At 42.9% G+C, this 15,815-nt stretch overlaps 3 protein-coding genes across 10 annotated transcripts in view; all 3 read left to right on the forward strand.

Annotated features, from left to right (window-relative positions):
- The first annotated feature begins 155 nt into the window (after window positions 1–155).
- LOC143346624 (FHF complex subunit HOOK interacting protein 2A) lies at window positions 156–5,258 on the forward strand. 3 transcript variants are annotated; one of them, XM_076774890.1, is made up of 6 exons: window positions 156–396; window positions 1,610–2,656; window positions 3,246–3,696; window positions 3,780–4,143; window positions 4,210–4,710; window positions 4,980–5,257. In XM_076774890.1, exons 1-6 carry the CDS (start codon window positions 346–348, stop codon window positions 5,077–5,079), a joined length of 2,514 nt encoding a protein of 837 aa, XP_076631005.1. In that variant the 5' UTR covers window positions 156–345; the 3' UTR covers window positions 5,080–5,257. The 3 variants fall into 3 exon arrangements, with proteins under 3 accessions (XP_076631005.1, XP_076631006.1, XP_076631003.1); XM_076774891.1 differs by lacking the exon at window positions 156–396 and adding an exon at window positions 1,230–1,382; XM_076774888.1 differs by lacking the exon at window positions 156–396 and adding an exon at window positions 1,449–1,535 and having other exon boundaries at window positions 4,980–5,258.
- Window positions 5,259–5,460: 202 nt separating this feature from the next.
- On the forward strand, window positions 5,461–7,408 carry LOC143346625 (DALR anticodon-binding domain-containing protein 3). 3 transcript variants are annotated; one of them, XM_076774893.1, is made up of 6 exons: window positions 5,499–5,606; window positions 5,689–5,815; window positions 5,895–6,528; window positions 6,606–6,739; window positions 6,813–6,980; window positions 7,054–7,408. In XM_076774893.1, the coding sequence occupies exons 2-6, from the start codon at window positions 5,765–5,767 to the stop codon at window positions 7,171–7,173; spliced, it is 1,107 nt and encodes a 368-aa protein (XP_076631008.1). In that variant the 5' UTR covers window positions 5,499–5,606; window positions 5,689–5,764; the 3' UTR covers window positions 7,174–7,408. The 3 variants fall into 3 exon arrangements, 2 of the variants coding, with proteins under 2 accessions (XP_076631007.1, XP_076631008.1); XR_013080454.1 differs by having other exon boundaries at window positions 5,461–5,815; window positions 6,817–6,980; window positions 7,054–7,180; XM_076774892.1 differs by having other exon boundaries at window positions 5,461–5,815.
- A 1,452-nt stretch (window positions 7,409–8,860) lies between these two features.
- The window catches only part of Mxd (MAX dimerization protein), a 304,254-nt gene continuing 297,299 nt past the window's right edge, over window positions 8,861–15,815 (forward strand). The window contains exons 1-2 of one of the 4 annotated variants that reach the window (XM_076775383.1): window positions 8,861–9,226; window positions 10,440–11,316. In XM_076775383.1, coding sequence (XP_076631498.1) covers window positions 11,262–11,316 — 55 coding nt within the window. In that variant the 5' untranslated portion in view covers window positions 8,861–9,226; window positions 10,440–11,261. The remainder of the gene's footprint in view (window positions 9,227–10,439; window positions 11,317–15,815) is intronic. The other 3 variants (XM_076775382.1, XM_076775385.1, XM_076775384.1) reach the window with 3 other exon arrangements.

Here is a 15,815-nt window from a genome sequence, read left to right on the forward strand (position 1 = left end):
AAATGTCAAATGCAAGGTCTCTTAAGCGAGTCTTATCGATAAGGTCAATTAGCATTAACGAACCGCGTCCGAAACGTGCAATTCCTCTTACCCCCCCTACTAATTTTACGTTCGAAGTTCGAACGTGTGTTGGTTCGTCGCATTGGTAGTCAACAGTGTCGCCCCACCGTGGTCGTCAGCCGTAAACGCGACACGTCAAAGCCGCAAAGCCTCGCTGTCGCGGACAGTGAGCGATCGCACGGGTTGATTCGCGAGCGAACGATGAAAAATAATGCAGAGCTGCGGAAGTACCGGGCGAGGCTCGTGCATAGCGGGAAATAAACGCGTACGAATAACAGAAGGTGCATGAAAATGATTAGTGGCATTCAAATCGCGCTGAAGAATGCCATTGACGTGGTGAGTGATAACCCCCTCGTCGACGAAGCTTCGCAATGTCGCGTCGTCGGCTCTGTTCTCGCACGCGCAACTATGCTTATCTTCTCTCGGCGTTACACGTACTACGACGTAACGTGCTTTCTCAATTATCATTTCCATATTTTTTTTTTTTTTTTTGCTCGATCGTAGTAAACAACGCGAGACCCATTCAAAGCAGTACTCGTACGTCGCGTCTGTATTTCCACGATTTCCCTCGATTTCACGCCGCTTCACACCGTCTCACGTGTCTCTGTATTTATTTACGTTTTGCCTATCGATTCGCACGCCGTGCCTTTGACCATCAATAAACCAGTTCCGCACCCACATATCTTCCCCCCCACCTATTTGTGTTCGTTTTCCCCGGTCCGTTTGAATGTTTCTTTTTTACAACAGGGCGAAAATAAAAAGATGTTACGAACGCGTAACAATAGCATTCTGTTTCCGTCTGTTCCGTTTGCTCTTTACGAGTAAACGAGATAAGGGTATCTTGTATTTAGTTTTATCGAGTGAAGGCAATGTAATTAATTTAATTCAGACACAGAGTAAACAGTAAGAAAAGGGAACAATAATAAAATTATTAATATAAAGAATTGGGCAATCTTAAACAAGGGTTCAAATTAAGATTGAAAGAATTCTTGTTTAATAGTCGAAGCTTGATAGGAAGATCTTAAAAGGTGTTGTTTCCATACATTCGTGATGAATACGGAATTAAAAATATCTTATCAATAGTGACAACGTAGTCAGGTCTTAAAGCAGGATTTTCAGTAAAAAATGTGATTAAGATTCCTTCCTTATAGGCCAAAAAGTAAAAACTAAACATAACATGAACAGAGAATAATTAAAGAAGACTATGAAAGTGAAAGGTGGAATACAACGCGAACGAAACGTGCCTAAATTGCCCTATAATATCGACGAGTGTCTCGACAGTGTCCATCCTCATATCGACGCGGGCTCATCTGTCGAACAATGTGCGCCGTTAAATTTAGCCTCTTATGTAATTGTTTAAAGCTTAACATTGCACCTGCCCTGGTTTGACGCGATTCGTTAATATGTGCACGCTGAATAATTTGCTGCCGTGTTTTGCGCCTTATTTCGTTGTTTTCGATAACGCGCGGGATGACGTAATTCAATCTCCTGTTTCGCTTATCGTTCTGCCTCTTTTTCCTGGTTACTAACGTTTCCTCGTTAATTGCAGATAGCGCCGCCAGCCACGCCGTTGCAAGACTTCACGTACCACTGGAAGCAGCTGATGAACTTTTACGTGAACCACCTGACGAATTACAAGGCACCGATACAGACGACTGGTATACCTCGTCATCTGGACAAGTTGTTAGAAATCTTGTTGGAAGAGGAGAAGGATGAAAATGAGCCAGGCCCGTGTCTGGAGTACTTGTTGCAGCACAAGCTGCTGGACCTGCTGGCTACGTTGGCCGGCGCTGAGACTCCCCCAGGGATGAGGATGGTTTGCATGTCCTTCTTGAGGAAGCTACTAGGAAGATCGAAGTACCCTCTGTTGCACCACACGTCGATCTACGGGCCGGTGCAGCGGCTGATCTCCTTATGCAATGGGAACGTACCGTCCCCCATGGAGCCCGAGGAGGTACAGTTCCTTCTTACGCTGTGCTTCCTGGTGTGCAAGTATCCCCACGTAACCAACATGATAAACGATGCACCGACGGCCCAGAGGCACAACGTCGCTCCAAGAAGGAACTCCGAACAGACGGAAATCGAGAAAGTCACCTACGTGCCGGCCAGGAGGAACAATCCTTTGTTCGAACCTCTGGACAGCCAGACGGTCACGCTGATCAATCCCAATCTGTTCAGTTCCAAGATCGACAGGCGACGGTCCTTGGGGTCGAACAGATCGTCCAGCAAGGCCGACAACATGGTCACGACCAGCCGATCGAACGAGTCGGTATCCTCCAGAGAGGCTGAGAACACGTCGCAGGACTCGAGCCCTGCCACGCAGAAACCCGTCTGTGATTCCGATTCTGGCGCCGCGGCGTCGGTCGGCGAGCCCCAGGACTACGAAGCCTCGCAGAAGTGCGAGGACGTGGCTCTGATCAACGAGATTGGCACCCACCTACAGAACCTCAGAGTCCTGCGGCTGGACCTCGAGTTCAACGACGACTTCGAGGACGCCAGCTGCGCGGCGAACGATCAGAGCCTATTGCCCTCGAAGACGCCGCAGAAATCCAAATGCCTTCTACTAGATGCCTTGTTGAGTTACATAAACACTGCGGTAAGCAACGAGTTTTGAGGTGGAGATGAACTGTTCGTTAGGAAGATGGCAATAAGTCTATAGCTCAACAAGTTGAAAAAGATTCTTGATGGAGGAAACTATTTTCCGGGCCTGCTAGTGGACTCGTCAGTAAGACTTTCAGGCCATGCCTTAGACGACTGGAAAAATGTATATGTAGCAACGGAGGGGTCGGTCGAGCGCTTGTGAGAGCGATCCCTCTGGTGGCGAGTATGGGAAGTGACGCTAGACTATCCTCTAATAGCCTAGCTAATGGATTGCCATCCGATACCGTTTAGAAGGAACAAAAGCATGGAGCCCAGAGATCTTATTTGTCTTGTTGAGCTATACATGCTCCACGGAACAGACTCGTTTCAAAAGATCTTTATTGTGAAGACGCTGCTGTTCTCTTTCTGCCATAATTGCTAACAGAATTTGCATCTGTATCTTGCGACTGCTTAGTAGATGTGCCAAAACAGCAAAGGATTAAATTTGCAAAGAAGTGGGGGGTTGTGAAAACGATCCTCGATGATCCTGACCCAGACCAACTTAGTCGAGTGTCCAATACGTTCTGAAGTAATGTTTTTTTCAGGACAATACTGTGAGGATAAGGGCGTGCGAGGGAATAATGGTTCTGGCGTCCCTGGAGGACTCGTCGTTCGCCCAGACAATAGCAAACAGCGACCTGACGTTTTTGATATCGAGTAGACTAGAGAATCTGTTCAACGCCATTCCAGCGCACGTCGATCCGACGGAGATCGACAGCGTGGACGTCACGTGGGGCCTGGACTCGCCAGCGTGGACGAAAGAGAAGAAGTTCTCGGGTTGCAGGCAGGTGGCCGCGTTCTTTATGTGGTTCGACTATTGTAATCAACTGATAAAAGAGGCGCATCCGGACGTTGCCGAGATATTGGCCAAGAACATCAGGGTGAACTTTTTCGAGAGCATCGTGACGCCAGCCTTGGCCGAGCATCACGTTGTTCTGATCACCGCGTTGGTCACGAAATGTTTGAAGGAACTGACCTCCGCCTCGCTGTGTACAGGTATGTACCGCACACGGCTGAAAAGATGGCGCTCGAAACGTCTCACGATTGTCTAGTCTGTGCAAGGTTAACCTTTGTTCCAGAAATTAGTTATTGGCTCGTGGGGCAAGACAGGGGCCCGGAAATACCAAACGTGTGGACGTCGCCCGTATTGTACAGGCTGATAGACAACTGTTTCACGGACAGCGACGATTTGACATTGGAAACGTTGAAATTGTTCGAGGAAATGATAGAGAAGAGAAACGAGCATATATTGCACTGTCTGGTGCTGGTCTATTTGTCGATGCGGGGCTATTACGATAACACTGCCGCCGATAGTGCGATTGCCTCGTGGAGCGACGAGGAGGACGAACGAGAAAGGGAAAAGAAGGGCATGATGGAGCTCTCGTACGAGCAGAGGCACAGCAGAACGTTAGCACCTAGTAACATTCATAGAATTGTAAACTGGTGAATATTGCAATTGAAATCGCTAGAAGATCGTTACAAAGAATACAATGTCGAATTCCGTTTCAGCTTCCTGTCCCTGATTCCGCGTTATTTGCAAACAGACACCGACGTGAACAACTACGAGCGATACATGGCTGACGTGGAAAGGCAATATTCTACTGTGCTAACAGACTGTTCGCTGATGGCTTGGCCGTTAGAGGCGGTGACCATCGACGATTCAGCGAGCTCGGACTCGAGGCCCGAGGCGGACCACTGTTCCGTACGGTTCTACGTGGGCCCCTTCATGGCGATGCTGTTCGAGAAGGTGGCCAATATTCCGCGGCAAAAGTACGAGATCAACCTGCAGCTAACAGTCGTGATCTCGAGGCTGGCGCTCCTACCTCATCCGTACCTGCATGAATTTTTATTGAATCCGCTGCTACCGTTAGCACCCGGCACAAAAAACTTGTTCACTTGCTTGCAAAAAGTCGTCAAGCAGCTCGTGAACGAGGTACCAAAGACGCCCGATCACAAGCAAATGCTGAAAGAGACGCGAGAACGTCTGCTGCAGGACTGTTCCCACGAAGGGTACGCAACGAAATTTGAACATTAATTTACCCTTCCGCTATAGGTACACTTGGTCGAAACGTTGTTAGTGTTTGGATCATTACGACTCCAAGAGAACAAGTCCAATGACCTTCCTGGGGTTATTTTAAAGATTGAATTCTCTATTTTTGATGGAAATAAAATTAGCATCGAAAACGAATTCCGTTGCTCGACTAACCAGCGAAAACTCGTGGTAATTCTACGCTCGAGCAATTTATACGTGAAATTATCAATTTTTCTCGTTTTTTCAGGGGGAAGGAGAATACCCTATTCGAAAGTGTGATCGTCACGGAAGAATTTTGCAAAGAACTCGCTGCGATAGCGTATGTCAAATACCACCATTCTATGTGATAACTGATATCAAAGAACAATGTGAATTATAGGTATTATTAACGTATTATGGCCGAGTAATTTACTTAATGATCGATCGTCGTTCTAGATACGCTTAAATAGAAAATTGTTTTTTGTGATGACTTTGTAAGATACATAAAACGTATTTATAAGTATAGCGGATAATATATTAATGTTACTATTTGCAATCACTTGTTTGCACAATTTACCCTGTGTCTCTAATAAATAAAACATTGAAAATAATTACTTACTTTATTGTAATGTTAAATCATTGGAAAAGAACAAGCTAGTAGAATTTTCTAATTCAGTATGCTGATTGTTAGCAGTTTTTAAATACTGTGGGTAGTATACTGTAGTATATTATACTTTTGGAAAAAATAAAAGGAGCAGAGGATATTATAGTTTCATAAATGGAAGCAGATGGAACTAGTCAGACTGAAGTATTTTACACATAGAGCTCCAAATGGATAATTCATCATCCATTTGTATACAAACATTAATAGACAATATTACATTGTATTTAAGTGGTAATGCTTGCAAAAACATTTCGATTATTAAAGTAAGCAATGACAATTTATCAACAAATGGTGAATTATATTTTTTACCTAGCCTTAAAGTATGGAAAAGCACGTTACAGGATAAAAACACATGCAAGTGCACAACAATCTTTGAACATTTCTTGCACATGCATAGCAGCAATATAGACGTTAAGATAGATACAGATGTTGCAAACCAGGTAAACTACAATAGAATATAGATATTATAAAAATCAAACATAACCTAATTTCAGAATTGACAAATGTTAATTTTTACAGGTGTTGCAGTTACTGATATCGTCTAGCCACAGCTGGCAAATAAAAATAGAAAGATACTTCCTAGAAAAGGAACGTGTTTGTTTATTCTTACATCGTGCTCCTCTTGTAGCGAACTCAATTAAGAGAGTTATTGATCTTGGACACAGTTTTGGCAGAATTTCATCGATTGACAAAGCTTTTAAGTTGAAAGTACAACGGGACAAGGAATCAGAACTCACAACCACTAGATTATGCTTGATACAAAGTGTCACTGAAAATGTTTTGAATCTACATGGCTGTAGAGTCGGGGAAGAAGATTCCAATTACAAATTCGTATTTACCACTAAATCTAAGGGGAATGCGGACGAAAATTATAAAAAATATGTGTGCGGTGTTGTAAAAAATTTAAAGTCAAATGCTAAGGAAACAAAGTTAAAGTGGGAAGATTATATTCGGAACAAAAGTAACGAACTGAAAGCAATGAACGACCAAAAGAATTTTGAGACACACGATTGCAATGTACAGATAGATAACCATTTCTTTGAAAATGTCGCGAAAGCAACAGCCACGTTTGAATTACTGTCTATAAAACCGAGTCGTTCGGTTATTATTGGGCATAATTCTGCACCTGATAAGGGCACCACAAATATGAAAGGTTCTTATAAATTCTTAATTTAGTACAAGTTCGTTAAACTTTCTACACAAACGATTTCTATCATTATCAGTTTTTAGGTGCGTCTTTTATATTATATAATTCTGTAAGAATAAACGCCATCATTGAAAAATATAATGGTAAAAGATTAACAGGAGAATATCCTGATTTACCAAATATCCATGATGTAGACTTTACTTTGCTACATCAAGAGGTAGTTTGTTTAATAACTATTCAATTGTTATTATCAGAAAGTCCTGATGATTTACGAAACCTATTATTCATAGGAAGAATGGGAACTTATCTATAACTTTATTATCGGGTACCAAGAAATGATAAAGGACTGCTTGAAGTATGAACCTGTTTTTCAAACAAATCCACAGGCTATATGCATGTTTTTGTCAAGACTGTGTCAAAAATTTAGTATCTATTACCGTAAAATCAGAATATTAACTGTAAGTTCAGTTGTTAGTTATTATTTATGATACTATAAACATTGTCGTGTAATAAATTATTCTCCTGTTGTAGGAAGCATACGATCATTTGATTCCAACAATGATTGCGAGATTGTACATGCTGCATGCATTGCAAATTGTGCTTCAAAATGCACTTGCATTACTTAATATAGTTCCTGTATCTCGAATGTAATAAAAAGCAATTGAAAAAATTTTAATATAAAAATCAAAATGATATTACCGAGAAATTAATATAAAAAAAATTATAGAAAGTGCTAATATGTATATTTTGTTTACGAATCAAATAAAATAGTTACATAAAAAATGAAAGAAACGGTATTTTGGCGATCAATTTTAATATTATTTTCTCTAATATTTAATGTCATTTAGCTTGAATCGTGAATAAATAAACAGCCAATATTGAATAATAATTTTGTTTGATATATAATTTATGCTTAATAGTTTGATCTAAATTTATTAACGTTTCAGGGCGTTTCTAAAGGTTATTTTTATTTAAAACACGTAATATTTCTAATAATACATCGACTTGCTCAGTCGATAATTTATTTAGACGAACATTTATACGCTATTAAATGAATGTAACGCAATAAAAATAAATATCTGTAAATACTTTGAATAGTTTGTTATTTAAATGCAGTAGAAATTCTGATATTCGCAGAACGTTATTACGAACCTGCAACTATTTAAGTTTGCAACTATTTGGGTAAAATTTTCTCGTAAATGTTGATTCAGTTGCTAACACGTGTATTTTATGTTTTCCATGAACATATAATTTTGAACGCATCGGTAGAAAATATATCGTAAAATGGTAGGTACGCAAAAGGTACGAATTTTATTTTTAAGAATCGTAAGTAGTAATCGCGCTCGCGAACAGTTCGTAAACCAATATAAGACATTTGAATATATGTATATTTACAAATACTTGACCACATATTTTATAGATTGTCATCTCTTTTCATTAAAAAAATCACAATAAATAGGTAAAATTTATAAATTTTATGCAACTCACAAGTCCGTTGACAACTTCGTAGACGAGTAGCGTTCCTTGTAGAAATCTTCTAACCTTTGACGGGAATCCTAGAAGTCTATAGGCCTCGGCGTTCTAAGCTCTCTCCGTATATGTTTTTTACTATCACAACCTACAAAGTTATCGATTTTCGCGAAATAACGACATGGATCCGTCTTATTCAAACGCGTTATTACGTAGACGCTACGTAGATCGCGGAGGATTCAGAAGTACCAATTTGAAAAAGCTATGCGTGACGATAAGTGGGTACAGAAGATGGCGCGATTGTACGAATTTTCAAACACACTTTTCTTAAAATGCTCGAGATAAGAAGGTAATGACTTGATATTCTCAAGCTTTTCCATCTTACTCAACGTCTATGTCAAAGTACAATACATTTGCGACGTAAAAGAGACGTATAAACTGTAACAAGGAGCGCAAAACGATATTACGAATGATTTAAAAATCGATCGGATTTTTACTATCTTATTGTTCGATTTGATCGGTAATGGCGAGGTTTATCGATACGTTGCTTCTAGATACGCGATTCTTTGATTTTTGTGTATCGTGTAGAATAAAGGGGATACATACTCCAGGAATATCGTGCATCAAAAGCACACGCACGATAGCGTGCAAGAGTGCGAGACGAGGAACACGGCCAGCTGTTTGTTTTGTTTTCGGGCATGAGATTCACGTGACACCACCGGTGCTGGTGGCGGCTCATACGGCAGCCTCGTGTTGTTAACGTCGATTGGCCGAGGCAGTGCACTCGCGCACCGCTCGGCCAATCAACGGGTCCGTAAGAAACGACGCCTGGTGCTTCTACGGTGCAGAGACGTTTGACATCGATAAATGCGTGAGAGTGCTCGCGAAGTGCGGAGGTATCAGGCTGTCGCTCGCTCGTCGGCTTGTCGTAGTCGTCGTCGTCGGGGGCTCGTGGGCTCGTCGTCGTCGGTCAGTTCGAGCCTCGTTTTCTTTGTCCTGACTAGCCCCCCCTCTCTGTACCCGCGAAAACCTGTGCAGCAGTAGTGTTAGGCAGTGCCGATCCACAGTGACCGTCTTTCTTTACGTCGTCGCTCAGCTGCGCCTACTTTCGTGTGTGAGCGAACGTATCCGGCGTGCCAAATGTCACTAGGTGGACGATAGGGTCGAAATACACTCGATCCTCTGCGTCATGCACACGCACGCGTTAACCAGTGCCATGTATACAAGACGATAGGTACCACATCCACGTTAGAACGTTGTCAGAAATGCACGTTAACGTATTGCCAGATACGCGGCGTACACGTCCGTCCGATTCTTAAGGTTGCTTTCGCGTATTGCGTATCGCTCCGTTCTCGCGCTGTGTTCGCGCAACGTTCCACGCACAGTCGACGCGTGTACGCCACCGTGTTGCTGCTATTTCTCGCACGGGAACCACATTCGTTACCGATCCCGTACACGCATTTTCATTTACGGTCGCGCGCGTGTGCGTGGGCGTGTTGTGCGGTGTGACGTGCATGTGTACTTAAAATTGCTCGCAGTCCGGCCGCGAACGGAATCAAGGGAGCACCTTCTCTTGCGTTCTCATCCTGAACGGAAAACCAGTACGAAGCGGCACCGCGATCGGTCGCGTACGATGCGAGTTTCTAGAAGATCTGCCGTGCGTCGTTTCGCGCGTGACAGCGTACGTTTTCTCTGACGAGTAAATTACAGATTTATCGACGTAGGACTTTACGAGTGGCTCGTCTTCGCCGACTGCCGCGAACATTGCATATTGCAGTGCGTGAGTTTGATGGGAATCGTTGACCCCGCGTGAAGTTGACCGAGTTACACCGCGTGGATCGAGGGAAACGGGCAATTGATTCGCGCGAATTGTTTTCTTCGTATTAAAATAGAATTTAATTTACCCCGCTGCTACGTTTTTATGAAAGTCGAACGGAGTCACCGTCTACGAGCGGTTCTCCTTCTTTTCCTATTAAAAGCGCTCGAACTCGATAGCAAGTAGTCGCGATAGTTCGCGTGGACGTTTCGAGTATCGCAACATCTAGAACCATTCTCTCGTGTTCGCGGTGCACGGCTCCGTAAGATCTACGCGTTCAAGGTCGCTGCACAAAACAAGTAGCCGGCACGTAAAGTGGTCGCATACACACACACACACTCACACGCACGCTGCACACCGTCACCGGTACTCGCGTTTCCGACCAAAAATAATAGTTCTCGCGATCGCGCGCGAGCAAGATCGGCCAACGATCGAGGTCAGGTCCCTTCGCGTTCGTTCGTCCGCAATAAATTACCGGCGACACGCGTAATCTCGACCCTCTCGACTCGCCTAGTGACTTCGCCATAGTGCCTCCTTCCAATTGTACCGTTCGCGTTTGTTCTCTCCGCGTCGCGAAAACACCACGCTATCGGTTGTTCGCTCGCACGCGACTCCCTGTATGGAAGTGTAGAAGCAGCGGCGCGTCGTAATACTCTTTGCCCTCGTATATCACCGGAGCGTTGATTCCCTTTTCACGGTGTTTTGGTGTGATTCGTAGTGAATGTTGTGAAACGAAGGTGAAGGAAGAAGAAGAACCGACGAAGTCAGACAGAAAGCGAGAAAGAGTGGGGGATAAAGAAAAAACAGACGAAGAGGAAGCAACACGAGTACAGTGAAACGTCGTCAAGCGAGAAAGGAGGAGAAATACCACGGGTGACGAGCGAACTGGCAAAGGAGAACCTCGAATAAGGGACGTACGTGAAAGAAATAGAGACGAGAAAATTGTTGAACTCGGGTACAGGCGACGGAGGGAGAACGATATATTCGAGAAACAGGAGCGAGGATCGGGAGAGAAAGAAAAAAAAGACGGTTCTTGATGTCTATCGCGGTTGGAGAGGCCTGGCCGTCGATCTGCCGTCCGCGAATCTAGCGCCCGTTGGAAGTCGTGCTAGCCTCGCGTGTGTCGTCGTTACGTGCACGTAAGCGAACGCAGCCAGCAAGGCGCGCGGACGGACGAGAAAAGGAGGAAGGTGGCGGTGGAAGAGGAGGAAGAGAAGGAGAGGCGGTTGAATAGGCGGGTGGAGAGAAAAGTCCGAGAGGCGGCAGCAGCGCCAACCAGCAACGTCAACAACAACAACAACAACAACAGCAACGCATCGCCGCGGCGTACGGGGCTGCTCGTGTGCGTTTCTGAACGTTTGTCGCGTTGTGTGTCGCGCGGTGCAAGTGCCGGGGATCGCAGGGAAAGAGATAGTGAACCGAAGCCGCCAGAATTACGCCAAACCGGGGAAATATGAGCATTGCTGCCCTACTACAGGCCGCCGAGTATATTGAACGAAGGGAAAGAGGTGAGTACCGCTCTGCTGCTGTATACTTTTTTCTCGAACGCTGTCAAATCGCACTTGCGTGTGCGTGTGCAGTGTCATTGGCACATGGCAACTAACGTGCATATGCCGTCACTGGATCTCGGAACGCGACCTTTGTTATTACGCCTTTCTTCGCTTCGCTGCTTCTTCGTTCGTGGGTTTCTCCTGATTTGTCAATCGTCGTGACGAATTCAGCTCCCAATCGGAATTTTCTCGATCTGTCCTTCCACGTGGCTCGCGGATAATGAGTTACGAGGCGCCCTCTGAATGCAAATATGATCCTTCTGCGCGTTCGATTTATACGGGTTTCAGAGTAAAGTTGAGATTATTCGAGTATTTTATACTTTTTAATTTTATTAATATTCGAATGTAGACAAATTCGACGTGGAGTCTTGGCTAAAATTTTATTCGAAATAACGAAATAATAAATGTAGTAAAGTTTGTGCACAGTTATCATTATTTCATCCCGTAAATAGTACAAAGTTGTATTCTAATTGTTAAACAGTGACGTAATGTCACTTTATTGGAACGTGTTGGTTATTTCCAAACCGTGGAATAAAATATGCAGTGTTAACAACAAGCGTTTATTAAATTTACGTTTCGTTTCGTGTATCTAAAATTTCAAAAAGAATATAACACAATGTGTTAATTAGTGTATTAAACCTACCCGACAAAAGAACAATATAAATTATTTCGTACTCCTTTTTACATTAGGAAAGCCACTCGACGCTGAATGAAGTTCGAAATATTTAACAATTTACGACACTGATATCGCAAATGAATTGGTGAAAGTAAAGAAAGTGGGGAATGCAGTAACCCGCTATGGTATTCCAGAGTTAAATAATGTTATCCCAAAAATGTCCAGGTCAGTTTGGAGCGGAGTGCGTGACCTTCGTGGATGGTGTTGCCACTCTGACGCAACATAGCGCACGCCCGTTCTTCGGGCCATGCCGATAAATACCGGCAAATATATGCGCCTTGTTTTTTCCACCGGGCGCAGCAGCAGCACGGTCGTTGTGTGTCGCTGCGGTGCGTAGGTCGCCTCGCCGAGCGTACGTGTGCAGCAGTGCGTGAGAAGCGTCAACGATGATCTCATTTTATCACTCCACTTATAATACTGCTGCGTCGTATTCGATGCTGCTGCGTTCCCTCGCGTGCGCGTACCAAATCGCGCGTTATCTTTCTCCTCTTCTTCTCTTTTGCATTTCGCGAACCCGATCGTTTCTGTTTGCCTTCTACCCTGCTGTTCGTATCGCGCGCGCTCTCTTCTCCCCTAGAAAAATTCGACCGTTACATCGTCCGTGACCATAACACGCGGGAACCGTTACACAGTTCCCATATAATTAATTCTTGCTATTTCGCGCCCTTACACCTACATTCAAATGCTGCTACAGATTATTTTAATTTGTCGATAATATTGTTGTTTTTCTGGATTACTGAATTAGCTCAACTTTGTTGATACGCACCCGATGCAAATCTTAGATTGTCTTTCATACATCACCGACATATACAGGGTGTTCGGCCACCCCTGGGAACAATTTTAATGAGGGATTCTAGAGGCCAAAATAAGACGAAAATCAAGAATTCCAATTTGTCGATGGAGGCTTCGTTAAAAAGTTATTGAGAATTAAATTCAAAAATTTTAAATCATACTAACAAAATTATATTTAGTTACAGGGGTTAATTACAATCATTTTGGGTCATTACACATACCCCCGATATCCCACGCATTTTCGAGAAAAAAATTCGAGTAGATACTGAAACTTTTAGACGAAATCAAAAAATTTCAAATCATACTAAAAAAATTATATTTAGTTACCGGGGTCAATTACAATCATTTTTTGTCATTACACATACCCCCGAAATCCTACCCACTTTCTAGAAAAAAATTCGAGAAGATGTGAAATTTTTCAACAAAATTGAAAAGTTTCAAATCGTCCTAAAAAAATTATATTTAGTTACAGGGGTCAATTACAATCATTTTGGGTCATTACACATACCCTCGATATTCCACGCATTTTCGAGAAAAAAATTCGAGTAGATACTGAAATTTTTAGACGAAATCAAAAAATTTCAAATCATACTAAAAAAATTATATTTAGTTACAGGGGTCAATTACAATCATTTTTTGTCATTACACATACCCCCAAAATCCTACCCACTTTCTAGAAAAAAATTCGAGAAGATGTGAAATTTTTCAACAAAATTGAAAAGTTTCAAATCGTCCTAAAAAAATTATTTTTAGTTGAAGGGGTCAATTACAATCATTTTTGGTGAAGGGATATACCCTCGAAATCCTACGCACTTTCGAGAAAAAAATTCGAATAGTTGTTGAAATTTTTTGACAAAATTAAAAAATTCCAAATCGATGTAGAAAAATTATTTTCGGTTGCAGGAGACAATTACAATCATTTTTGGTGAAGGGATATACCCTCGAAATCCTACGCACTCTCGAGAAAAAAATTCGAGAAGGTGTGAAATTTTTCGACGGAAAAAAAAAATTTCAAATTGATCTGGAAAAATTATTTTCGGTTGCAGGGGTCAATTGCAATCATTTTTGGTGAACAGACATACCCCCAAAATCCTACTCACTTTCTAGAAAAAAATTCGAGTAGGTGGACAAATTTTTCGACAAAATTAAAAAATTTCAAATCGTTTTGGAAAAATTATTTCCGGTTGCGGGGGTCAATTACAATCATTTTTGGTGAATAGACATACCCACGAAATCCTACCCACTTTCTAGAAAAAAATTCAATACTGTTGAAACTTTGAACGTTAATAACTTTTCAACGAAGCCTCAGTCAAGAAATTGATATTCTCGATTTTCGTCTTATTTTGGCCTCTAGAATCCACCATTAAAATATTTCCCGGGGTTGGCCGAACACTCTGTATGTGTCGTATATCGCTCGGTGACGTAAATAACCGAAATATACGAATCACAATGAACGTTGGGTCGCTTTGCATTTCTCTGCGATTTTGCGTTTCGCCTTCGAATAGCTGGTCCGAGATTTACAGTGTCGTAATTCTTCTTTCCTGTTTCTTTTTAAGATCCGCGTGGTACGGAGTCGCGCGTCACGTAACACGTTCAACCGAACACCCCGAGAGAACGGCTTCTTTGTTTCTCTCCTCTCCCTCCATTATGTGGATCGATCTCTCGTGGTTTAAGCTCGCATCACGCGAGCGAGGGACGTTTCGTGTGCCCGTTGAACGAGCAGAAGCTCGACGGGCCGAGCCCCAGAAAGAGCTTTCCGCGTCGGTTTATTGGCCGCTCGTCGAGAAGAACGGGGGGCAATCACGGCGAATCGTCGATCGAGCGTTAACTATTATATAGATACGCGAGATAAGGCTGTTACGTTATATTAATTGGCCTATTTGGCACGGATTCCCTCAAAAACGCTTCCAAACGATACGACCGTGTAAAAGAACGCTTATTAGCGTGGAGGCTGTACCGGTCTTGTCCTGTGGCGTACCTAGAAATTTAGCAGCCGGGGCTCCAATCAAAAATTAACAGGAACGAATAACGCCACGATACTTTCCGGCACAGAAAAACTTTGTTTGATATTAATATATGCAATATTGAAGCGACATAATATTAACCCCTTGAGCTGGAATGACGCGCGTGGCACGTCGACTGACTTTGTTCATTTTAATCGATTCGTAATTAAGTTATTTTTATTAAAAATTCAATAATTACGTAAAGAGAAGTTTTACGATATTCGTATAAAGTTTAATAATAGTAAGAAATATCTTTCCATATATTCTCTAAATCGAACGCTGGTACTTGATGGGTTTATAATGCCTTTCGACTCCGTGCCTTCCCTCGTTAGCTACTACACGAGTAATTCGGTCTTTGTGCGAAACAGAAAGCGCGATGACGAATAACAGATTTCGAGCATAACTGTTAGAGAAGGGTTAGCGTTCGATTTAGTGACGTTGAACAAAAGACGGATCACCGAAAAACGTGAGTCACAAGTTTTAGTCCTTTCAGAGGTCGTTTGGGGTGATCCTGTTAACACATCGACTGCCACGTCATCCACGTATACGCGACACGATTTGTCGTTACGAATCTGTAAAAATTAATTTTAACGTTACGTTAAATACAACGAATCGCGATTTCGACGAGGTTGACGAAACAAATGGTAGTCCCTGATTGCCTGAAAACAAAATTCTGATTTCATAGGAGGCTTTAGGAATATTGGTCTGGCGCTCGACGTGTTAATCGGCTTTGGCTCTCCGATCGCAGCGAACGCGTTCACCGAGCGTTAAACTAATGTCCCGGACTGGCATTAGCGAATTTCATCGAGCAACGACGGAGTTACGCGATGAATGCGTCCCCGGCGAATCAAATTGTCCGTGCGCGAGAAACTTCGAAGAGTGCAGTTGCTCAACGAGGAATACACTTTCCTACAATCTCCGCTGAATAGTCGACGATTCGGTGGGTAAAGAGGGGGGGGGGGGGAATGCGTTTTCAATTCTCCCTG

Source organism: Colletes latitarsis, chromosome 10 (genome assembly GCF_051014445.1).
Source record: "Colletes latitarsis isolate SP2378_abdomen chromosome 10, iyColLati1, whole genome shotgun sequence".
Taxonomy (NCBI): Eukaryota; Metazoa; Arthropoda; class Insecta; order Hymenoptera; family Colletidae; genus Colletes; species Colletes latitarsis.